The sequence below is a fragment of the Monodelphis domestica genome, chromosome 8 (assembly GCF_027887165.1).
Source record: "Monodelphis domestica isolate mMonDom1 chromosome 8, mMonDom1.pri, whole genome shotgun sequence".
NCBI lineage: Eukaryota > Metazoa > Chordata > Mammalia > Didelphimorphia > Didelphidae > Monodelphis > Monodelphis domestica.
Window position 1 is genome coordinate 83936068 of NC_077234.1, and position 27093 is coordinate 83963160.

Genomic DNA, 27093 nt, shown 5'->3' on the forward strand with positions numbered 1-27093 from the left:
TTTTATGGATGTCTGGGATTGGCAGAAGTTAAATTGAAGACCTCTAAGATCACATAAGTCCTAATGAATTTGGCATATATCAGCTCTGTAATATGAAATGAAGTCTTACCTTTCTTGCTATGCTTTCTGCCTTTGATTTCAGATCTTGTCATCTACGTGTTTTTGACACAAGAAACCTGTGGAATAATAAAGAGACTCAGTCTCTTTTTCTTCCACTTACTTTTCATCTTCCCCCAACTCATTCATTATAGCAACTGGGAAATGATGTCTTGTTTGCCTCCACATAGGTCATGCAATTCTAAAAATGATGAAATGGAAATGGCATGTGAAATGGTAGTATCAGTCTATTTATATGAGGCCATAGTACTTCTCCTTAGTTGTCTTTGGAACCAAAGAACCTGATGGTGCCACCTGTTAACTAACATGATTTTCCTGGATTGGCAAAGGAGTTACAGAGTATTTACTGTTTATCTCTGTTTTGATTTGAGGGTCAGACCAAAACAGGTTACTGTGCTATGTCTTTAGTATTATTGCTAGTGTAATTACCTATTGGATGAATAGTGTGCAAACATACCATAAATACACGTTGAATACAAAGAGATCAATTAATACTGAGGAAGCAATCAGCAAAGCAGTACAATCTGATTAGGGCACAAGGAGCATTCACTTGCCACAGAGATCCTCTTTGCCAGAAGATACTAAATGAGATAACATTTAGATCTCTCCCTCTGGGGTAGTTTCTTAGGGCTTAAAGGAAATTGTTAAGCCTGTGTTTTCATTCCAGTGGAAAGATAGCATTAAATATTTTTTATTTGAAAGAGTTGTTGCTATAAGAGAGGTTATTGGAAGGAGCCAGAAGTTGCAAATTGCCAGGAAGTCTTAAGATGGTGTGTATTTAGTTATGAGATTTGGGGTCTCTGATTTATCACCTTAACCAGTATTTTCTTTTTTTTTTAAATAGTGTTTTCTAATGTTTTCTGAACCTTAAAGTTTTTTTTTTTTTAACCCTTACCTTCCATCTTGAAGTCAATACTGTGTATTGGCTTCAAGGCAGAAGAGCGGTAAGGGCTAGGCAATGGGGGTCAAGTGACTTGCCCAGGGTCACACAGCTGGGAAGTGTCTGAGACCAAATTTGAACCCAGGACCTCCCATCTCTAGGCCTGGCTCTCAATATACTGAGCCACCCAGCTGCCCCCTAAACCTTAAAGTTTTAATACACGACTGAACAAATTTCCTTGTATAAAATCAAGGGGGAAATGGTACTGAAATTTTAGCCTAAAGGAAATTGGCAACAAGCTTTTTAATTAAATTATTATTGAATTTGTCCTAAGTCAATATTCACTTACTTAGTAGTTCCCTTACTAGACTTCCCCAAAATAAGTAGAAATTCATCCATGTTCCTTTTTTGTACTGTGAACTGTAAGAACCTTAGATTCTAAAGGAAGCCTACAACTGCCAAAGCTGCTTTTATGGCATCAATATCTTTCCTCATTAGATTTGGGATCTCTCTACAACCCGTCATCCTACCCCAGATGTAGTAGAGTTCCAGGCAAGCATTTAGGAAGTTAGAATCTTAAGTCTAATTATTACCTAGGGTAGACCAGTATAAATCAATAGGGAAGTTGTTACTGATCATGGTTTTCTTAGTCCTATTATCAATTGTTTTTTTACTCTATATTTCCTTTGCTAATGTTCTATTTAAACTTCTTTGGAGAACTTTAAAAGCAATCTTGCAAATTCAGTCTGACTTGGAAGAAGCAGAGAGGTAAGATTCATAAACGCACACTGCCAGAAGGGAGTTTAAGAAGTCATCTTGTTCGTAACTCTGCTTTCAGATAACCTAAAATCATCCTAGACATGAGAGAATCTTTCCCCCCTTCTCCTTTAAATAGAAATCTCCTTTAATACTTGGTATCATAATATTCCTTGTTACTCATTTTGGCATCTAACACTTCTTCCTGTTAGGAAATTTTTCCTTATATCTGATTTCATAAACTAAGCACTACTTAATTATTGCTAGCATGCTGCTACTTCTAGCTTCAGTAAATAAGAAGAATTGGTCATCATCTTTTAATAATGACCAATTCTAGTTCTTATACTTTTTTTTTTTAAACTCTCGGCCTGTGACTTTATTTAATTTTTTTTATTAATTTATTTAGTCAATTTAGAACATTATTCCTTGGTGACAAGAATCACATTATTTCCCTCCCTCCCCTCTCCCCACCCTTCCTGCAGCTGACATCCAATTTCATGGTATTACATGTGTCCTTGATCAGAACCTATTTCCGTGTTGTTGGTGTTTGCATTAGGATGTTCATTTAGAATTTAAGTCCCTAGCCATTTCCCCTTGACCCATGTAATCAAGCAATTGTTTTTCATCTGTGTTTCCACTCCCACGGTTTTTCCTCTGAATGTGGATCGTGGTTTTTCTCGTAGATTCCTCCAAGTTGTTCAGGATCAATGTACTGCCACTAAACCAGTTCCCATGGAATTCCTCCACTTTATTACTCCTTTGAGCACAATAGTATTCCATCACCAACATATAACACAATTTGTTTAGCCATTCCCCAATCTAAGGGCAACCCCTCATTTTCCAATTTTTTGCCACCACAGAAGAGCACAGCTATGAATATTCTTGTACAAGTCTTTTCCCTTATTAACTCTTTGGGGCACAAACCCAGCAGTGCTATGGCTGGATCAAAGGGCAGACAGTCTTTTATCACCCTTTGGGCATAGTTCCAAATTGCCCTCCAGAATGGTTGGATTAATTCACAACTCCACCAGCAATGCATTAATGTCCTGACTTTGTCACATCCCCTCCAGCATTCATTACACTCCTTTGCTGTCATGTTAGCCAATCTGCTAGGTATGAGGTGACACCTCAGAGTTGTTTTGATTTGCATCTCTGATTATCAGAGATTTGAAACACTTTTTCATGTGCTTATTAATAGTTTTGATTTCTTTAACTGAAAATTGCCTATTCATGTCCTTTGCCCATTTATCAATTGGAGAATGGCTTGATTTTTTGTACAATTGGTTTAGCTCTTTATAAATTTGAGTAATTAGACCTTTGTCAGAGGTTTTTGTTATGAAGATTGTTTCCCAATTTGTTGTTTCCCTTCTAATTTTGGTTGCATTGGTTTTGTTTGTACAAAAAAACTTTAATTTGATGTAATCAAAATTATTGATTTTACATTTTGTGATTTTTTTCCAGCTCTTTCTTGGTTTTAAAGTCTTTCCTTTCCCAAAGATCTGACATGTATACTATTCTATGTTCACCTAATTTGCTTAGAGCTTCCTTCTTTATGTTCAAGGCATTCACCCATTCTGAGTTTATCTTGGTGTAGGGTGTGAGATGTTGATCCAAACCTACTCTCTCCCATACTGTCTTCCAATTTTCCCTGCAGTTTTTTTCAAATAGTGAGTTTTGGTCCCAAAAGCTGGGATCTTGGGGCTTTTCATAGACTGTCTTGCTGAGGTTACTTATCCCAAGTCTATTCCACTGATCCTCCTTTTTGTCTCTTAGCCAGTACCAAATTGTTTTGATGACCACTGCTTTATTGTATAGTTTGAGATCTGGGACTGCAAGGTCTCCTTCCTTCCACAATTTTTTTTCATGATTTCCCTGTATATCTTTGATCTTTTCCTCTTCCAAATGAACTTTGTTATGGTTTTTTCTAGTTCAGTAAAAAAGTTTTTTGGAAGTTCAATGGGTATGGCACTAAATAATAGATAAGTTTGGGTAGGATGGTCATTTTTATTATATTGGCTCGCCCTACCCATGAGCAGTTAATGTTTTTCCAATTACTCAAGTCTAGTTTTAGTTGTGTGGAGAGTGTTTTGTAGTTGTGTTCATATAGTTCCTGTGTTTGTCTCGGGAGATAGATTCCTAAGTATTTTATATTGTCTAGGGTGATTCTAAATGGAATTTCTCTTTCTAATTCTTGCTGCTGAGATGTGTTGGAGATATATAGAAATGCTAATGACTTATGTGGGTTTATTTTGTATCCTGCAACTTTGCTAAAGTTGTTGATTATTTCAACTAGCTTTTTGATTGATTCTCTGGGGTAATTCTTTTAAAACTGTTATTCTTTTCTCAAGGAATAAGCCTTGAACCATAAACCTTTAAAGGTAAATTTATTTTCCAATCCTATAATTATCTCAGTCAACATTTATTAAATACTCACCTCATGGAAATCATAGTACTAGGTTCTGTGGAATAATTCAGAGGGAAATCATAGGCATTATTCTTTCCCTTGGAACCCATGATCTGAAAGGGTAGACAGTACAAACACATTTGGAAAAATCACCTATAATAGAAAAAATACAACAAACAATACATGAGACAACTAGGTGGCACAGTGGATAAAGTGCTAGTCTAAAAGTCAAGAAGTCTTATCTTCTTAAGTTCAGATTTGGCCTCAAACATTTATTAGCTGTGTGATCGTGGACAAGTCAGTTAGCCCTGTTTGCCTCAGTTTCCTTATCTGTAAAATGTACTGGAAAAGAAAGTGGCAAACATTCCATTATCTTTGTCAAGAAAATCTCAAATGGAGATACAAAGAGTTGTACATAAACAAACACAACTGAATAACAAAAAAAATAATAGAAATATAAAAAAATAATAATGAATCATTGCTATACAAATATATTCAAGGGAATAAGACTTGTATGCTATCAAGAAACAGGAAGTTATCCAACTCCTTAAACTGTAAATCCTAGAATTAGACATAGGACTCAGATGATGAATAAAAAGAATATAAGACATTGTGCTAAGTACTGGTAATACCAAAACACAAATGATTTTTTTTTTTTAGTTTAAGCTATAGATCTCTGCAGATGACACTTATTTTAAAGTTCCAGTCTTTCATAGTATTGTTCATTAGTGGTGACTTGATTCTCTCTGCCTTCTCCCTCTCTTTTAGGAGCTTACTATTCTGTGATTTAGGCCCACAAAAAAACATTGATTCACCTGTAGGTAAAATGTTGTGAAGTTTAGTTCATGATGTTTTATGACTTCTCCACCATTTACTTTTTTTGACCTTTGCTTTCATACTCGTTTCTTCATGTACATTAGAAAGAAATCTCTATCACTATTGTTATTTTGTTGTGGTCCTAGAAGACTCTTTATCTATGCCTTCTTGAATTTGTATTGTCTGGAGTGATTGAAAAACAAATAATATCTTCAGGTCTGATTTTCTTTGTAGGCATTTTTCATGCCTCTATTTTCATAGAATAGCCATCTTTCCCCCCCTCCCCCCATTTATGATTAGGCCCAGATTTCCAGAGTAGGCCCCCTTGGACTACATCTTGAGCTCCTTTGCTCTTCAGAATACATTTAATTTCTGCCTTTATTTTATGGTAGAGACAGAATAGTCATGTTATTCAGATTTCCTTTCCTTTATAATTTGAAGGGTTTTCTTTTTCTACTGGTCACTTACAGAATCTGTTGTTTGTCAGTTGAACTATTAAAATTCACTAGTATGTATCTTGTAGTTTGCTTTATAGGTGCCTCCTGGAAGTATTCTGTGGATTCTTTATATTAGCACTTTATGGGGTGGGGAGCAGTTTCTTGCATTATGGTGTTCAGGTTTTTAACTTGTCATGTTCAGAGATCTCTCTAAGCTTTAATTTGTCCTATTCAGTCTCTGAGATCATTGTTTTGCTTGTATGAATATCACACTTTCTTTTAATGTTATTTTTTATTCTCTTCTTCCAAATTGCCCTTCATTTCCATGATTTTTCATACCCAATCAATTATCTTCTCTTTTGTTTCTTTTGTGAGACTTGCCTCTATGGGTTCAAGTTTTTCTATTTGCTGTGTATTCCAAAAGTTCTGCTTTCACAATTCTTATTTCTCTTTTAATTTATCCAGGACCACCTTGATGTGGTTCCATTCCTTCCTACCAATCCACAGGGTCCTGTTCCTAATCATGTATTGATGCTTTTTCCTTCATCCTGCAATATTTATTCATAAATACCAGAACTCTTACCTGATCTGGAAGCCTTATTCCCTTTTATTCTTAATGTCTTCCCCTTTAGTTTATCTGCTCAAGGGCTTTAGTTGAATTTTATTCCCCCTGAAATCTTTGGCAATTTTAGTCTTTTTAAGCTTATTTTCCTCTGTTGCTCACTTTCTGACTTCTTCCCCTTTGACAACAGTTTTCTCATCAGAGATGGACCTCAAAAGCCATCTCAGCCTTTTCCCCTTCTGGCCAATTTATGATTCACCAGCCTCAATCTCTGTGCCACCTGACTCCTGGGAGGATACAATTGGTCCCATCCAGATGCCCATCTCTCTTCTCAAGGCCTGATGGGGGAGTGCCACCTAGTCACATATGTGTCCTGCCCTTTTCATTCTGTTCCTCCATTTTCTGGTCAAGTTCTTTTGCTGTACAGAGTACTGTCACACTGTCTGAGCCCATGTAAACACCTGCCATTTGGACCCCAGTAGCACTTGAGGAGGGCATAGTTGCTTTAATAAAGTTGAATTCTATTGCAAGCTCGTAGACTGGTTCATGAAGCCTTGCTGATGGAAGTGTAAAGGATAGTACAGAGGATTTGGGAGTGGGGATTCTTCTCTGTTATTAGTTCTTTGGGTTTTACCTTGTTTGATTTCTCTGTGTTCTAGACAGCTAAAATCATTTTTACACATAATTCCTATTTTGGAAAAGTTGGAGAGCTCATGAAAATAGGAGAAAAAGTCTGTTCCTCCATCTCATTGGTCATGTGACCTGATCATAGTCCACTTGAGTCTACTCCTTTGGCTTTTCAGTTCTTTGGGGCCTTATATTGCAAGTTTTTTTGTGTGTGTTTTGTTTTTTAGCCCATGCATGCAGTTTATGTTCCCTCACTAGTGCTCAATCGTATTTAAAATTTAACTCAACTGGGTTTATTAATAATATGTTTTTTAAAAAAGAAAGAACTTAGAAACCACCTGACTCAAAAATAGGATCTACTAGAGCACTGAGAAAAATTTCTCCCCATATTTTCCTCAACTACGGTTTACAATAGTAATTGTTCTTACCTTAAGAGCCCTCATCACTCATTGTGGCCAATGTACAGAGAGTATATGTCTCTTTTTTTTTTTAAACCCTTACCTTTCGTCTTGGAGTCAGGCTGAAGAATGGTAAGGGCTAGGCAACAGGGGTCCAGTGACTTGCCCAGGGTCACACAGCTGGGAAGTATCTGAGGCCAGATTTGAACCTAGGACCTCCCATCTCTAGGCCTGGTTCTCAATCCACTGAGCTACCCAGCTTCCCCTATGTCTCATTTTAAAAAGAATAGTTGGATCAATTCTATCCCAGCTTCCTTCTCTCTAGGTGAAGATAGGAAATGTCAAGAAAATTGAGTTTTACTTTGTCAAAATGATACTTCGTACATGTGAATTTGTTATTGTGGAAATGACCAAATAGGTAAATGAAGATGTCCTATTCAGAACTAAGGAGGTTCTTTCTGTTTTGTTTTCCTTGCAGATCAACCAAACTATAATTATTTAATAAGCTATTCAGCACTATAAAATCCATCTTGTGTATGCCTAAACTGTTAAATAACTCTTAGAAGTCACATTTCTTCTTTAGATACTTAAAAAAATAATTGTAATATCTCTTTGAGGTGAGATTGGTTTTGGGTTTTTCCTCTCACATCTCTTTATTTGAGGGTTGCAAAGCTACTCTGGTTTTTTAATTAACCTTCCAGCTTAGGAGTTTGCTTAGTCCTAAACTCTTTAGCTCTGTACCAGCCTTCCACATTGTTACCACTATTAGGATTAATTAGCAGCTAAGGACAGGGTAAAGAATAGTGGGTAAGGTTTCTTTAAGACCAGACAGAATCTTGGGTAGAATGGCAGTTGGAATTCTGGGTAGCTGGAGTGAGTTGGTGTTTTCCAACTTCCAATGGGCTCCTTGTGGTTTTTGGCTTAGGGGACTTCTAGTATTTTCTGTTCCCTGGAATACTGAAAAAACCCAGTGGCAGGAGAAGGAGGAGAACAAGTTAGAGTATCTGTAATAAGTTTGTGGGGGGAAATTAATAGAAAGGAGAAAGAGAGAAACTGTTTTTCCTCTGAGTGACTGCTGAGAGGGCCAAGCCATTTTGAGGCCTACTTAGGCCTAAAGCCCTGCTATACCCAAAAGGGCTGGCCGTGGGCAGAGTGAATGAATAACTGAATTGGTTAAAAGCTGAAAGAGATCTAAGAAGACGGTAACTTAAATATAGATTTAAGAGGAGAGAGAGACTGTTTGCCATTCTATGTGGCTGCAAAGTGAGGCAAGGCTGAGAGGCCTGTCCTTGGGCCCAGAAGCCTGACCAGGCCTGAGGCCTAGTAGCTGGTTGAGGGTGAGAAGACTACCAACTGATTCAAAGCTGAAGGAAATTTATGGAGACAGTAATTAGCATATGGTTATTCAATATAGTTTTGGGTTTTTTTAGCGATAGATAAGGAGTTCAAAGGAAACCCTGAGCAAGGAGCAGGTTCATGAGGACCAGGGGATACTAGGATAAATTTAGGCCCTTTTTAGATTAGGGAATCCTAATCCCCAAAAACCTTTGTTTACCTTTCCTTACCTTTCCTTAACCTTAATAGTTGTTAAATAGAGGGTTTTGTTTTGGTTTGGTCTTACATTTGTCTCTGGCAGTTATCCTTGTGCAGGCCAAAACCAGTTACATGGAGCAGTAAGGAGATACTGTATCCTAATTTCTCCCCTTAACATTCCTGTATTAACATTCCTAGCTGTTATTTGCAGTATTCTTGACTGATTCTTTATTTGTTACATTTTCTGGGAGAATATTTGTTACGCCACCTATATAATGGCAAATTAGGGCAGACATCTTTCCGAGCTTGATAAAGGCACATTTATTTCTCTGAAATTGAGCCATTATCACCCTCATTTTTTCCCTGACAAGAGAGACAGAGAAACAAAGTTGTAGTTGATTATGTTCTCCTTCCAAGCAACTTCTTTATTTTATGTATCCATTAAAAAATTATAAATTTAAATTTAAAGACACAAGTGGTTGTTGATAGTTTGCAATTTTCCTTTTAAGAACTATCCATATCATGTATCTGCTGGGGTATGACTTTATATATGGTTTTATATGTAATATATACAAATATTATATACAATATTTGCAAATATATGTATATGTATGACTATACATGTTTGTTTGTCTATATATCTCCTGAGAAATATGATATAAAGAAATATGATTCTTATTTGATTGCTTCCCTTCTTATTTTGGATGCATCAATTTTATTAATATAGAAGTTGGTTTTTTTAGTTTCATGTAATCAAAGTTATCCATTTTATCTTTTATAATTGTGTCTATTCCTTGTTTAGTTGAAAATATATCTCCTACCAATAGCAGTAGTCTAATTTTTTATGGTATAAACTTTAATTTTAAGATCATATATTCATTTTGAATTTATTGTGTAATAATATGGTTTAAGATGTTGTTCTAGGTGTGGTATTTGCCATATCACTTTCTGGTTTTCACAGTGGTTTTTGTCAAAAAGAAATCTATTTCTTAAGTAATTTATTTTTCAATTTATCAAAAACAGTCATTAAATTCTATTGTTTCTGATTCTCCTTGTCTAGTCATCTCCTTTGATCTACCATTGTTTAACTATGCCAAATGGTTTGTGTGACTGCTGCTTTATGATGTGATTTGAATTCTGGAAGTGCTTTGTCTCCTTCATCCCTAACTTCTTTCATTATTTCCCAAGATATAGATCTTTTGTTTCTCCAACTAAATTATTTTATTTTATTGAGTTCTGTGAAGCATCACATTCATAGTCTGGTTGTTATAGTATTAAAATGGTATATTGACTTTGATAGTATTTTCATTTTTGTTATATCAATATAGCCCAAACATTAGTACTGCTATTCCTTTAGTTTTTAAGTTGTTCTTGATTTCTTTATATAACATGTTATAATTGGACATATACAAGTATTTTGTGTGCTTCAGTAGATTACTCTTTAAGTATTTTATGTATTATTTCCCTTTCTCCTATTGACTCGAGCTTTTTAGTTATTATATGAAAATGTAGTTTGTTTTTGAAGGTTTATTATGTAGCCTATGCCTTGTCATTTACAAGAAAAATAGGACAATTCATTAATTAAAAAGTTTAACTAGCTACTTTCCATCCATTATCAGCACTATATCCAGGCAGAAATACTAGTTTTGCGGGATTTAGAGCATCCCAAGGAAAATTATATATTGTGACTAAGTCTAACAACCACTCATATTGTTATCTTTGTTTTCAGAATTTTCCCCAGAGAATACCTCCTTCAACAGATCCATCTTTACTCTCTTGCAGACCTTCAGCAAGTAAGTTATACTAAAGTGTTGTTTCCACCTTCTCTCTAGAAAAATTGCTCCTTTGCTAATTACAAATTTTTATGGTGACTCATCAAATTCAGTGGATTTTTATTGAGGTAAAAATTCATTCTTGTAAAAAAATAAAAAAAAATCTGCATGGCTCTTATGCCATTTGATATGCACTTAGTTTCCTAAATTTTGAAAATCTAAGAAAATATATTAGGGTAAAATTTATTTTCACATCTTATTGGATCATGAAAAATATAACCAGTCATCAGCCAGGAAAAAAAACAAAGCTTATTCAAAGTCCTTAAATCAATATGTTTTACCTAATTATTTAGGTCATCTACCACTAGACTCCCTAAGATGATGAACAGCTCTAATTACTGGGATATTTCTCCTACCATTAAGTTTAAATTAGCCCAAACAGATCCCTGTGGTGCTCCACTGGAGACCTCTTTCCATGATGTTATTGAACCAATTACTCTTTAAGCTTGGCCTTCCAACAAATTTTGAAGCCATTTGGTTATATTATTATCTAAATTCTATTTCTACATCTTCTCTACAAGAATAGTCTACAGGCTACCTTTCCAGAAGTATTGCTACAATCTAGTTATCTTATACCTACAGTATTCTACTTATCTCTTGGTTTAATAACAGAAAATTAAGGATAGTACAGGAAGGGAATCTAAAATATTTGACTAGAAGAAAATCATCAGTGACCTTGGAAAAAGCAATTTAGTGACATGTGGGTAGAAGCCAAAGTCTGAGGCCCTAAGAATGAGTATGTTGTCAAGAAATAGAATAAATAAATGTTTCAACATGAAGTATTTTAATCACTTTAAAGTTGTCTCCTTTCTATTTTGCCATTTTCTGTACCTTTTTTCTGTTGGGTTTTTTTTGTTTGTTTGTTTTTTGCCTTTCCATTCCTGCTTAACTTCCCACACATGGACACAACCCTGAGGTTTTAGAGGTTATTAAAGATTTCCCATTTTGGGTATTCCCAAGTTCCATTTTCTGTGCCCATCATTTATAAAACATTTTTACAAAGTTGAAGAACAATTATTCTAGAAAGAAAGAAGGTTAGTTATTGTATCTTTCCTTTGAGAAGAGGTCCCTCTCATCCTCTGAGCTATCCTGGGTACCACTCACTTACAGAGTGATATTAAAACATTGCTTTGTTCCTGTTATGTCCCCTGTTCAAGAACCTTCAAAGGCTTCTCATTTTTTTCTTTTTCTGACATTTAGGGCTCTCCAAAATTTGTCTCATATTTATCTTTCTAACTTTATCTTCCAACACTACCCACATGAAGTATTATCTTCAACCAAACTTGACTGCCCTTTCTAGCCTACAGATGCCTGGACTGTCAGGCCTCTCTATCTTTCTTCAAACTATTCCATTTGTTCCCAATTGGAAACCTCAAGATTCAGATAAGATTGCCAACTTATGCTATGAATCCTCCCATGCTTCCCCAAGCTAGAAATGCTCAATTTAGCTTCTGAATTCCTATTTAACTTACTGTCCCTACCACTCATCCATTTATCTTCTCTTGCCTGATATTGATTTTTTGAGAATATGTACTTTACCTGCCCACATAAATGATAAGCTCCTTAAGGATAATTCCATTCACTAGCCATAGCTTAAGTACTTACCACACAGGGTATTATGCTAGGCCTTGGAATACAAGTTAAAAAGCCAACTAGGCCATGTACCCAAAGAGCTTATATTCTTCTAGAGGGATAAGGACCTGTTATATATATATATTCATTTTTAACATCCCAATCAGTACCTAACATAATGTCTTATTACACACAATAGGTTTTCTGCAAATATTGATTTGATTGGTTGGCATTCATTTTTTTTCCTGTTTGGAGTGAGCAAAAGATTCTTCAAAGTTATTTGAAGGGAATCAGCTTTATGAAGCATAGAAATTACGATACCTTCATGATAGCAAGCAGAGACTTGGTAAGGATCTCTGTTTTCTGCTGCAGTATCTGAGGCTTGCAAGAATGGACATCATTTTTGTTTTAGCATGTGATTGAAGAGTATTCCTTAGTAAGGAGAAAAACAAAAGTATTCATAATTTGATTTTCTATCCAGATGATTATCAGGGAAATAATCACTGTTACAAAGCTGATAGTTTTCTGTTTATATACCTGACCCTGGGACACAGTAGTAGTAGCTCTTTTAAAAGAGCTACTTTTTAAAATTCCTAATAGATACTTAGAAATTACTTGGAAAAAATCTACAGAGTGAATTTTCTTTGAAGAAGTTTTTCAAAACCAAGTTTTGTTATCAGATGAAGTAGGCAGAATAGAAGTAATTCTATATTAATGTTAAAGTGGTTAAGTGTTGTAGCCATTTTGCAGAAGTCCATCTTTGTAAGACTTTTTCTGTGTCCTGCTGTTTGTTCTTTAATAATCCATCCATTAAATAGCAAGCAGCTTAAATCAGAAGCAGCAGTCAGTCACCTTGGTAGACCCAGACTATTAGCCCCCAGAACCAGGGGAGCTGTTTAATCAGTTCTCAACCTTAGTAGTAAAGTGGAAGAGGCAATCAACAGCTTATCAAACTCCCTGTGGTAGGGGAAAGGCAAGAATCACAAGGTATCTGTTGTATTTGATAGCTTTTTCTAACTTATTTCTTTGTGCCTATCTTTACAAGACCTCCAAACATATTCAAAGGAAGTTTAATTCAATTACTTCTTCTATAAGAGTGCTAAATTTGATTTAGCTTTTGATCTGTATACATTCTTACTATCAGTTCTGAAAGGTTCCTTCCACAACCCCTTTGATGAATAAATTTTAATCAGATTGTCTATATCTCTACCCAAAAAAGGTTCATTTGGAAGAGAAAGGCATATCCTTTCCAAGAAAGAAAAGAGAATATTTCATTGCTGAAAGGCTTCATGGGTGCTAGAAAAGGCCATCCTGTAAATTGGTTCAAATTTTCCCCAAAAAATGTTTTGTCATCTTAGATCACCTACCTTTTTCGTGGTTTGCTTGATAACAGTGGCCCAACTTGAATCATTCATCTGTCTCTCCACTGAGACACCTAGCTGCCAAGATACATACACAAAAATGAAAGTCATAATATATATAAGGTATTTGCACTTTTAAAAGTATAATATACATGTTAGTTGTTAGTTTCTACTGTAAAGGCGACAATCTAACATTAGCAACATGACTAAATTATTATTTGGATAAGAATCTTAATCTAGTTTAACAATTTTAATGTTATATTAAAGGAATTCCTTTACTTTGAGATCTTCATACTAATCTAATCTAATAGTCTGTATTCAGACATCTTGGCCCCATATCACCTATTCTACTTGGTAACTGTATCTTTGGGGAGGTAAAATATTAAGAGCCAAAATATTTAGTTATTGCTTAGCAATCAGAGTGAACTTCAATGTCCTATGAAAGATATAGTTATCTGGCTCCTGACTATTGACTGGTATTTATCAGCACGATAAGATTCTGCTTGCATAGATCATTCTGTACCCAACTTCATCATCTATTTAACCAAAAGTAAAGTTTCCTTATTGTGGTTTATTCAATATCTGAGCAAAGCAAAATGTTGATCAGATCAGCATCTAACATTATTTCTTTGTCAAGATGGACAAAATTCATACAATACATAATAGAAGCAAAAGCATCTAATGGAAAAAAGATAATGTGCTTAAAAGAACACAAGATACTTAAATTCTGGGAGTTTAGAGGATGTTGTTCTGCAACTGAATACGTGGTTCAATTAATCTTAGAGTTTTGTTATATGAAAAATCTCTGTTCATAATAGTCCCAGATCCTCAGGTGTAAATCTAAGATTACTTTTTTTTTTTAATATCCCAGAAGTACATAATTAAATACATGAGAAGCCTCATGTCATAGTGAGTAGAGAATTGGCCTTGGAAGTTAAGTTAGCCTTGGCTTCAAATCCTGTTCGTAGTATCCTTCTTATTAGCTATGCAGCTCCCTTAACCTTTCAGTAGCTAGACAATTCATTGATGTCATGAGTTCAGATAAATTGCCAGTCTACATCAGGATCAGGATGTAGTTTCCAGCCAAAAATACCCATGAAATCAAAGGCCCACATCAAAAAGTAGTAAATGAATTAATAGAATTTATACTACTTTTATTCTATTGTTTGGGAGAACAGCTCTTATACCTCCAATAACTGTCCCTGCTGTTCTAGTCTCCTCATGACACAGAGGTGACACTGAATCAGCAATGGCTTTGCCCAAGGAGTGAAATCTCTGCAAGTTCCTGCCATGCTGGAAGGGGTTTCAAGCACGGTGTATCTGATGAGGTCATCTGAGCACCAGACTAGTTGGGAGCAGCTTATCATGAAGTTGGCTACCAAGTGATGATTAGGTGATGATTATTTTGCCACTGGCGTTCTCTAAAAATTTCTACTACATCATAGGGAGCCTGAAGCCTTGTTCAGGGGAATGAGTACTCACACCATGAAGATTCTTAAAATACTAAAGCATGTATACTTTATAAACAAACTCTTCCTTCATGAATAGGAGTGAATACTAAGTCTTTCACTTTGTAAAACATTATTCTTTTAATGACCTGGAAGAATTTGATTAACATGACATGGTCATAGATTTAAAAGAGATCTTTGAGAGAGTATCTAGTCCAGTGGTTCTCAACCTTTCTAATGCCGTGACCCTGCAATACAGTTCCTCATGTTGCGGTGACCCCAAACCAAAAAATGATTTTGGTGGCTACTTCAAAACTGTAATATTGCTACAGTTTTGATTCAATACCTGATACACATTATGTATTCTCATTGCTACAAATCAAACATAATTTAAACATAGTGACTAACCACAAAAACAATATTTAATTATATGTTGAGAAATATTAATCCAGCAGGAGGCAGCCTGAATGCTGGGGTGGGAGGTAAGTCCTGCCTGGGGAGGGGGTCCACAGACGCTGCCTTCTTCTTCCTGTAGTCTCCCTCCAGCTCAAGCTGAGGCTTCACTTTGCTGGGGTTATTCAGCTCCGTTATCCGCTCCAGGACTGGTTCTTAACCCCTCTGGAGCCAGCGCCTGCCCGGGTGCTCTCTCTGGGTCTCTGTTTGAGTCCAGTCTACAGGCAACAGGGTAAATCCATCGCCCCTCATAGGGGGAGGGCTGCTGATAGGTAACTAATATTAGTACGATGTGCAGGCAGCAGGTTCCCCGTTCTTTCCGAGATCTTGCTGTAAAGTAGCACGATTGCTCAGCGGCTAAAGCCATTGGGAATATGTATTTTCCGATGGCTTTAGGAGACCCCTGTGTTTTGGTTGTTCGACCCCCGCCGGGTTCACGACCCACAGGTTGAGAACCGCTTATTTTGCAAATAAGGAAACTGAAATATTAAGTGACTTATCTCAGTCCCTAAAATTCCTATATTAGTTGATCCACAACAGTCAAGCCTTTGGGCTGCTTATAGACCTTGTTGAAATTCATATATATGAATATAAGAAAGTAATACATTAATCCATTATTATTATTTATTGATACCTTGCTTTGAATTAGTTTATCAGATTAACTAGCCAGCCTTCTCCCAAGTTCCTTCTTTGAAAAAATAGAGAACTTGTAAATTTTCATGGGGAAAAAGGAGTCAAGGAAGGTCATGATTGTGGGTCATTGCCCAAATAGGGCAGGACTGAATAGGGTACCCAGAGATAGTGGAAGACCCTGATGAGTTAGAAATCACTAAAAGGGAGGAAGGGGACGCCTCAAACATTCCTGACAGGTTTGCTTAAAGGGCTGTTCCTATTTTAGGGGCTTCACATTAAATCAGCATACTTCCTTTATAAATAAAATTGTATTAATCAAAATGAGTTCCCAAACAAAGTAGATTTTTCATTCTTTTTTTCCCAATAGCCCTTGCTATCTTCCTTTGCTCCCCTGGCCAGTATTTGCTCAGGGCATACAAATTGTAAAATTAGCTTTTGAAAATAATGATGTAAATCTGGTTGTTACAAAATATTCATATATTAGCATCACACAAGGCAAGGGGAAAAAAGATCTTTGATTCATCTTACTCCTTTGGCTAATTTGAAGGCTGCTTCCTTTCAGGAATGTGGACTATCAAGATTTGTTCTATATGTATATACATAGTAGCACTTCAATGTTATTGATTAACTGACCTTCCCACCTCCCCCTTTTTATCCCTAGAGCACAGAAAATTTTAGTATCTGTAACTTGAGCATTTGTCTGAATCAGTGTATTAGGAAACAATCAGAGCTTTAGACCTTACAGTGGTTTTCTTACAAGCTTTCTGACTAATGAAGGCAAACCCCACTAAAGCCCTTTTCAATGTCCTTAGAGGCTCCCTTTTTTCTCATATATTTCATTCATTGAATTATTTTTTAAAGCAAGTGATACCAACTATTTAATATAGCCCTGGCTACCAACTAAACATAACCTGGGAACATTATTCTCCTTCCTCACTATTCACAGGTTCTGGAGACAATAGGCCTGCCTAAGGGGGCACCCTAGCACAGCTGCCCTTTAACCAAAGAAGTAACAGGTGATGACCTTTATTCACACAAGGCCTGATTGCTTTGAATCCAGATCTCATCAAAACATAGTACCCCCAGTGACTACAACCAAGTTAACAGCTACTCCACCCTTAGTAGCTTGGGTAACATGTATTCATTGCCTCTCCCCACCTCTGATCTCCTCTCCATTGTTCACCCAGGCATTAGTGGGCAAGATAACTAATTAGAAGCATTCAGATTTAACAAGCAGAAAAACAAAGCGTGACAGCTCCCACATTCTGTTCAGTGGGCAATGACTGTGTTCTGTTGTAGCCATCAGAGCCTTCATAAACCCCTGAGATTAATCTGGGGTGAGGCAGGAATGAGGCCTCTATTAAAACATCACTAAATCTCCGTTAGCTACTTTATCCAGAACTGTTCCAACCAATTAATGAGTTAGGAAAAGAGGACCTCGAACTATTTGAGAAGCAAATCATGCCTTTTAAAGAAGTGGGTTGTTGTTGTTTTAAGTGTGGTGTTTTTCCCTATCAAAAAAAAAACAAACCAAAACAAAACAAAACATGAGGGAGCACGAGGTATACTACAAAAATGTTCTCTAGAGGACTGGCAGGTTAAAGGCTACAAGAGTGGAAGACCACTGTTGATCTACACAGTAGATGGAGCTTAAATAGCCTCCATATGGACAGCCTTCAACTCTTGCCCTACCTTGCCCTGCCAGTATATTTCCAGTTTGGGTGGGAGTAAGAGAAAAAGAGCTTTATTCTTTAGTCCTTTATATTATTTAATGTTTCCTTATTATGACCACTGAGTGTATTGTAAGTGCATGCATGTGCTTGTGTGTGTGTGAACTAGTTCACATAGGCAAATTGGTTAGAGAATCTAACTAATAAGGTTAAGCTTGTAAGCTTGTTCTATGTCTAAGTCAGTCATCTTTTAGTAAAAACACTTCTTTATTTGCTTTACTTGGTTTATCCTTGCCTGGGAAGAATTATTCCACAGTAACCGGAGACATAACCTTAGTCAACTTTGTGTCTCACAAATGCTTTAGGGCACAATAGGAGAGAATGTTGATGTAGAATATATGTATGTATGTACATATATGTATAATATATGTACATACATATATAATATATGAATGTAGAAGTAGAATAACAACTCAAAAGCTCACATACTCTTGATACGTCATAATCTACCATATAGCTTGCACCTTTGGCTGTGAGTATTTGACTTGTAGCATCACACACACATACACACACAACATGTCCCAAAGGCAATATGCTATAATTTTGTCTGAAAAGATAATTAATGTATTTATAGCCCTAAGGAGGAAAAAGGAATATATGGATTATGAGCGTTTGGTCAGTGTGTTAGAAGTAGATAAAAGCTACGTAAATCACTTTCCTGGGGATTGAAGATTTCCAACATCTACTTCTGACTCGATGTAAATTATATTATTTCACCTCTCCATTATCTTTTTTCCCCCATTTATCAAAAGGAATTGGTAACACTAGTAATAGTGTTATTGTTCTATAGTGTAAATAGGACTAAATAAGGAATCTGGAGCTCTGAGTCCTCTTCTGAGTATTGCCATTAACTAGCTACATAACCTAAAGAAAATAATTTGATCTTTCTGGGCCTCCATTGATCAGATGATCTCCAAAGTCCCTTGTAACTCTAATATTCAACAATTCAGTGAGTTAATTACATGTTTTCAAAATGTTATCTGCCAAAAAGAACCATATTACATTTAGCTTTGCCCAGTTCCACAACCACAGATAACAATCCACCTTGGCTTTCATCTCAGACCTGCAAACTAGTAGTAGATAAGAGAGAATACAGACAAGTGTAAATCTAGAAGCAGTATTAAAAACAACTTCTAATGATGAGTTAATAGTCATCATGTATAAAGAATGGCATCTGTATGTGTGTGAGAGAGGGGAAAAAAAGGTTCTTCTGTATGGTTCTCCGTTCATTCTTTCATTCAATATTTTATTTTATTTTATTTTTTAAACTTTACCTCATGCCTTAGAGCTGATACTATGTATCAGTCCCAAGGCAGAAGAGCAGTAAGGGCTAGGCAACTGGGGTTAAATGACTTGCCCAGGTCACATAGCTAGGAAGTATATGAAACCACATTTGAACCCAAGATCTCCCATTTCCAGAACTGTCTCTCTATCCACTGAGCCACCTTGCACCCCCATAGCTAATATTTATTGAACATTTATTTTTTAGCATTATATATTATTTATATAAGACATGGGCAGAAATGAATCTGAGAGCTAAGATGGTGGAGAAAGGTATGCTTAATTTGCCTAAACCCTCCAAACACAAAAATAGAAAATAAAGTACCTCAAAACAAAGGAAAGCAAGAGGGACACATTTCACTGAGGTTAAAGGGGAGAGTAGCCAGTTGCATTAGAAGAAGCTTGCAGAGCACATACCTGAGCATCCCTACTCACTGTCAAGTGGCCTGAAGCAATGAAACAGTAGGCAAGGAACAGCCCACAGCCAGCTGTAGGAAGGCTGGAAATGAGGAAACTTTAGGGCTGAAGCTGCCCAATGTGTGGCCTGAGGCAGTGAAACCCAAAGAGAGGAGAAACAACTCAATAACCCTACCCATTTCCACATGTTCTGAGGTAATGAAAAGGAAGGGGAGAGCTTGGAAGAGCCTAAGAGCTTCCAAATTGCCTAAGATAATGAAACAGCAGATTCAATACAGTAGATTTGGGAACAGTGCCACTGAACAGCCTGAAACAACAAGTTGGCAGAATGGAGGAATAGCCCAGTGCTAACCCTACCTGCTTCTGCAGCCTAAGGTGACAAAAGGGGAGTGTAGGGAACAGCCCAACCCAGGACATAATAAGGAATCCAGCTGGAAAAAAAAACTGTTGCAAGCTTCTGCAAAAGAAGCCAGCTTGTCCACCCCCAGGAAATGCAAACGGAGGGACCTAAAGATAGCCAGACCTATCCCAAGCATCAGATAGGGCTGTACTACAAGCTTGGAACAATACTCTCTTCACCCAGGAGAAACACAAAACCTTAACAGATAAACTGGGGAAAAAAACAAAAAAAAAACCAAAAAACAGAAAAATGCGCAAAAGACATAGAAAAAGGCTCACCGTATAACATTTACTTTAATGACAGGTGACAACAAAAATATAAACCCAGAAGAGGGCAACAATGACAAAAATGTGAAGCCTCAAAGAAAAATGAAATGGATGTCAGAACCCAAAAGACTTCTTAGAAATACTTAAGTTAAAAATTCAAATAATAAAAGAAATGATAGAAAGATTCAACTGTTTGGAAACTAGAATGGGCCAAAAGGAAATAGAAACCATAAAAACACTGAAGCAAACAACTTCCTAAAGGCTAGAATGAGCTGAATGGAAAAGACAAAAACCGCTAAAGAAAATGACTTCCTAAAGACTAAAATGGGCCAGATGAAAAAGGAACCACAAAGGTTCAAGGAAGAAAACAACTTCAAAAAAAATTAGAATTGAGCAAATGGAAGTTGATGACTCCATATGGCATCAGGAAACAATAAGACAAGATCAAAAGATTGAAAAAATAGAAAAAAACTGAAAACCTCACTAGAAAAACAGCTGACCTTATGAATGATCAGAGTACTTGAAAGCTATGATCAATAAAAGAGCCTAGACATCATATTACAAAATATCATCAGGGAAAACTTGCCCTGATATTCTTGAGCAAGAGGAGAAAAATAGGAATTGAGACTTCCTAAAAGAGACTTTAATATAAAACATCCAAGGACTATTATACCAAAATTCAAAAACTCCCCAGAGCTAGGAAAATGTACTGCAAGCAATCAGGAGGAAATAATTCAAATTTTATGAAGCCACAGTCAGAATTATAAAAGACATAGCAGCTTCTACACTAAAAGGCTGGAAAGCATGAAATATGACATTCCAAAAGGCAAAGGATCTAGGCCTACAACTAAGAATTATATATCTAGCCAAACTAAGTATTCCTTTAGGAGAAAAAAAAGTGATATTTAATGAAAAGAGGATTTCCAGGTATTCCTAAGTTAAAAAAAAAAAAGCTGAAAAGAAAATCCAAACTTGACACTTAAGAAAAGCATAAAAAGGTAAACAGAAAAATTTTACTTTGTTTCAGTAAGGTTGAATTGAGTACATTTGTTCCTGAGAAGGTGATAATTAAGATACTTAAGATATATTTGATAGTTGAGTTATATAAGGTACTAATGTATTTAAGATAATTAAAGTGCAAAAGAACTTTATCACTATTAGGACATAAGAAGAAGGATACATAGAAAGAAGGGAATAAGCAGAATAGGATGGCTTGATATCCACCTAAAAATTAAAAAAATCAAGGGACAGGAAAGAGAACTCACCAGGAAAAGTGAAAAGGAAAGACAAGGGGGGAATATTCTCAAGTGAAGAAGAGCCTGAGTCAATATAATAGAGGATAAAATAGGGTGGGGTGGGAACGATTGCTTGAATTTTATTCTCACCAGAATTAGCTAAACATGGTAATAACACCTACTTTCAGCTAGTTATAGAAACTGATCTTAGCCTATTGGGAAGTAGAAAGAAAAGGAAAATTAGAGAAGTGGGGAAGGAGGCAACACCAAGAGATGGACACAAAGGACAAGTGAACTGGGGGAGGCAATGGTCAGAAACAAAACATTTGTGAACAAGGAAGAGTCTGAAAGAATGAGACAAAAGGGTAAATGAGGAAAATAAGATGGAGGAAACACAATTAGTAATCTTAACTGTGAATGTGAATGGGATGAACTCACCCATAAAATGTAAAAGAATAGCAAAGTGAAATAAAAGCCAAAATCCTACAAAATGCTGTCTACAAGAAACACATTTAAAGCAAGGAGACACACATAGTAAAAGTAAAGGACTGGAACAGAATCTGTTATGCTTCAGCCAAAGTAAAAAAAAGCAGAGATAGTAACCATGATCTCAGACAAAGAAAAAGTAAAAATAGATCTAATTAAGAGAGGTAATGAACAAAATTACATAGTGATAAAAGGCATTATAGACAATGAAACAATATCGGTACCAAACATATGCAGCAAATGACATAGCATCCAAATTCCTAGGAGGGAATAGTAAAATGTTACTAGGACCTCAACTTTCCCCTCTGAGAAGTAGAGAAATCCAACCAAAAAAACAAACAAGAAGTTAAAGTTAGATGTGACATGTCAACCTCTGGAGAAAACTGAATTGGGAATAAAAAGGAATTTACATGACATTGAGCTAAGCACTATAAGAGATGCAAAGATAGAAAAAATAGTCTGATTTCAAATAGCTTAAAATCTGGTATACTTATTTGCCTGTGTTAACCACTTTTTAAATTGAATTACATTATGTCCATCTATTTGGGTAAAAAACATAGCCTTAATTTACTTGAATACTTCACAGGATCATAGATTTAAACCTGGAAAACTATTTAATGTAGATCAACTCTTTCATTTTATAGATAACAAGCTGAGCCTCAGTTCAGCACTCCCAATACCAGTGTTCTTTCTACTCTTATCCTGCTGCTTGAAGAATCTTAGATGTCATCAGTGTGGGTACTCCTTCCACTGGCACAGATTACACACTTTTAACTAAGCAGATAGTCTTTCAGAGTTGCTCCAAACTCTTTTATAGCTAATCTGGTGATATCCTTCTCAATCTTTTCTAGGCTGGTCTGTCATTGGGTCCATATTTTAAACTCACCCCATTTGTTAGGATCTACCAGAGTTTACACTCCACTGGCATGGCTTACATAGTTTCCATATAATAACTAAAATATTTTCATTTAAAAACTCTTTATCAATGAGCATCATAAAGGAAACAAGAGGTAAATTCTGTGGTTTAACTCATAAAATAACAATGACCAGCCCCCTGACTGGATCTTTCAAGATACTAGACTAATTGTTGTGAGGATCAGTGCAGCTTTTTTCATATATAACATAATAAATACTACTATAACATATGGCCACTAAATAAATTTTTTAATGACCAATCCATTCTGCTTATTAAAGGCATCTGAAATAAGAGGCATTATAGCTTACACATCAGAAGACCTGGGTTTTGCTTGGACTTGGCTCTAGTACTGATTATCTGTATGACTATGAAAAATCACTTAACCTGACTGAACCTCATTGGCCTCATCTGTAAAATAGGACTTGTACCACAAACTTCAGAGTTATTGGGGAAGATGTACTTTGTAAAATTTTAAGTGTTCTCTGAATATGAAATTACTATTTTTAGTTGAGGAAGACTGTTGAATTAAACAAAATTGACTGTACATTATAACAGTAGATGAAAGATACAAAATGCTATAAGAGCTCAACAAGAAACCTAGCTTATGTCTGGGAGGATCAGGAAAAGTTACATCATGGAGATAGCATTTCATCTTGGCTTTGAAGGATGGATAAGATTTTAATATGGAAATAGTTGGGGAGAGTACTCCAGACATGAGGAAAGGTACTGAAGTCCACAGCCCAAAAAACCATGAGTAAGCCAATTAGACTGGAAAAGAGTAAAGTTAAAAAAGATAAATTAGATAGTTAGGGTGTCACTCTGTCTGGTGGGGGTCAAAGCTAAGGAGAATATTAGGCTATCGGAATGAAGAAACTAGTCCTTGTACATTAGATCTGGAGAAGCCATAGAAGGTTGTTTTGCTTTTTTTTTTTTAAACCTTCACCTTCTGTCTTAGAGTCAATACTGGATATTGGTTCCAAGGCAAAAGAGTGGTAAGGGCTAGGCAATGGAGTTAAGTGACTTGCCCAGGGTCACACAGCTGGGAAGTGTCTGAGGCCAGATATGAACCTAGGACCTCCCATCTCTAGGCCTGGCTCTCAATCCACTGAGCCACCCAGCTGCTCCCTATAGAAGGTTTTTGAACAGGCAAGTAACATAGTTGGTCCTGTGCAGTATGAAGGTCTAAACCTTAGGGACTGTTTTTCTGTTTCATTTTGTATGGAGATTTAGAGGATAAGTGAAATTGTACTTGGGAAACCATCAGGGAAAGGCAATATAATGTATCACTATCAATGGTAATGTCTTATGCCATGAATGTAAGGGCAGAATGTAAGGGGTTGGACTAGATTTTTTAAGAGTGTGGTCACCAGGAATTAATCAATTCCAAATGATTTTTTAGCAATTTATTTATAAAATAGAGGAAAAGTGTGAAATTAGAGAAATGAGAAAGAGTCTGAGTAAGAAAATCTAGCTTAACAAGCTAGACTATTGCTCAAGCCCTGGCTTTACTCCAGCAGGGTTCCAGAAGCCCCAGTCAGAGGGCCTAAGGGTCAATTAACAAAGGTTTCATCCATGAGGCGCCTCCTCCAGGAAAGCCAGGGAAGGGCATCAGCCTTTTTTCACTCACCCACATGGTAGTTCTAAGGGAAAAAAGAAGCAGTCCAAGGTCCTCAGCTGGAGCTCCTCCAGGGTCAAGTCCAAGACAAAAGACCTCATCACAGGAAGTTCTCAGCATTTTTAAAGACCATTCCTTTTTGTCACTTCCTGTGACTTCCTTCCATTTTATATGGACCAATTACAGCTAAAGCTTTGTTTAGGGTTGCCCATGAGGCAGTCAGTGGATTCTGATTCATTACCCACTATCGCACACAATGGGTCACAGACCTCCCCCCCCCCTTAAGGATAAGTAGGATGTATACATTTCTGGTAATTAAATCTAAAAATGGGCTGGGGAGAGTTAGTCCCATCTTCGCATGCCCCAAATGTGAGCCACTGAATGATAAGTGCCCCCTCTTCGACACATCAATAAATCAGAATCATTCCATTTTCTATCACAAAGGCAGAGAAGCAAGGTCACAGAAAATGATTAGGCATTCATATCTCTATTCTTGCTTGCTATCATCTAAACTGATTGGCCTGCCCGATGATTGGCCTGCCCTGGTCATGCTCCCCATTTCTACCCATGATATCCATGATGAAAGGGCAGCCTCAAGAGCCCTTCACAGTTTTCCCCTTATACATTCTAAAAGTTTCCCTATCACAATGTCTGGCACATAGTAGACATTTAATAAAAACGTGTTGACACCCCCCAGCCACCCCCCCCCCCGACTTCTTTGCCAGATTGTCATCCTTTTCATGTCACCAACTATAACTATACTCCTAAGGTTTATCTTTATCCTCCCTTTTCTTCTCTCTCTGCACTCTGTTAGTTCATGACCTTATCTACTGTTCTGAATTTAATTATAATCTTTATGCAGATAAGTCACAGATCTATATACTCAGCTCTTGTCTTTCTCTTATGTTCCATGTTCCTGTTACCATCTATTAGACATTTAAATTGGATGTCCTTCAGGTATTTCAGGCTCAATGAGCCCAAAACAGAACTCTGTTGTTGTTGTTGTTGTTGTTGTTGTTGTTGTTTTTTAATTTAAACCCTTGCCTTCTGTCTTAAAATCAATACTGTATATTAGTTCCGAGGCAGAAAAGCAGTAAGGACTAGGCAGTGGGTGTTAAGTGACTTGTCCAGGGTCACATAGCTAGGAAGTATCTACAGTTAGATTTGAACCCAGGACCTCCCTGTCTCTAGGCCTGACTCTCAATCCACTAAGCCACCTAGCAGCCCCCTGCTAATAGTTTTAAGTAGGAAGGCAGGACCACTTAGACCAATGAACTTTTGCTGTTGGCCAACATTGTGGCAACCAGCTCTGAGGGCAGTTAAGAGAAGGGTCCAGTAAATCAGCACCCAACAATGAGGAGAATAGGCTGCTGGAACATTCAAGAATTTCCATTTACAGGATGATGCACTAGAAAGGAAACCAACCAATACTGACCATAACAAGATTTCACATGCCTGCATTGTGGCATGTTGTTCAGTTATTCAGTTATGTTTGACTCTTCATGACCCCATGAAGAAGGCACAGCAGGCCCTTCTGTTCTCCACTATCTTTTGAAGTTTGTCCAAGTTTGTGTTTGTTACTTCCATAACACTATTTATCCCTTTCATCCTTTGTTGTTGCATTATCTTTTTGCCTTCAATCTTTCCCAAAATCAAGGTCTTTTCCAATGAATCCTGTCTTCTTCTGTAGTATTTAAGTACTTTAGTACTTAGTATTTCCAAACATTTGATTTTTCAATTGTTTGTATAGGTATTGAATGTGGGGTTTTGGTTTTTAAAAGATTATTACAAAAGTGATTAATATGGAAATAGGTATTGACTGATAATATATATTTACATATATATATATATGTATATTAACCCAGTGGAATTGCTTATTGGCTCTGGGAAGGGAAAGGGGAAAAGAGGAGGTAAAGTACATGTAACCATGGAAAAATACTTAAATAAAATGTTTTTTAAAAAAAGAAAAAAAAAGTACTTCATATTTCCAGTGAAGAGTCTGAATTAATTTCTTTAAGTATTGACTGATTTGATCTCTTCATTGTCCAAAGGACTCTCAAAAGTCTTCTCCAGCTCCAAAATTCAAAAGTGTTGATTCTGTGATGCTCATCTTTCCTTATAGCCAAGCTCTCACAGTCCTACATTGCTACTGGAAAGACCATGGCTTTGACTAAATGTACCTTTATAGGTAAGATGAAGTCTCTGCTTTATGCTGTCCAGATTTGCCTTAGCTTTCCTTCCAAAGAGCAAGTGTCTTTTAATTTCACAGCTACAATTTCTATCAGTGGTGATCTTTGAGCACAAGAATATAAAATTTGACACTGCTTCCATTTCTTTTCCCTCTATCTGCCAGGAAGTGATGGAATCGGTTGCTGAGCTCTTAGGCTTTGGGGGGGTTTTTTGTTGTTGTTTGGTTGGTTGGTTGGTTTTTCTTTTAATGTTAAGCTTCAATCCAGCTTTTACAATCTCCTCTTTTACCCTTATCAAAAAGCTTCTTAATTCTTCTTCATCTTCTACATCATTGAGATCATTGATATTTCTCCAGACAACCTTTATTCCAGTTTTTGATGCATCTAGCCTGGCATTTTGCATGATGTATTTTGCATATAAGTTAAATAAAGGTGACAATCTACCTACCACCTCATCATACTATTTTTCTAAGTGCAGCACTTCCCAGCTAGTCATTAATTTGTCACATGTGGCAAATGATAACAGAAATGAACTTCTCCATTTGATGCTTTTTCTCCACATTAGGAAACAAATTAAAGTGAAATAGACCACCATCACCACCCTGCTTTTGAGGAAAAGTTACAACATTGGTTTGAGCTCTTCTCCTTACTGACTGTTCAGAGAAGTTAAACAGACTTCTGTATAACCTAGTCAACTAGTCAACCAGTGCACTCCTGGAATTTTCATGT

The 27093-nt window shown here is 36.5% G+C and overlaps 1 protein-coding gene across 1 annotated transcript in view; it reads left to right on the forward strand.

Moving 5' to 3' along the window:
• The window catches only part of PLEKHM3 (pleckstrin homology domain containing M3), a 248881-nt gene that overhangs the window by 123443 nt on the left and 98345 nt on the right, over positions 1-27093 (forward strand). Inside the window, exon 6 of the mRNA XM_001365586.4 lies at positions 10260-10323. Coding sequence (XP_001365623.2) covers positions 10260-10323 — 64 coding nt within the window. The remainder of the gene's footprint in view (positions 1-10259; positions 10324-27093) is intronic.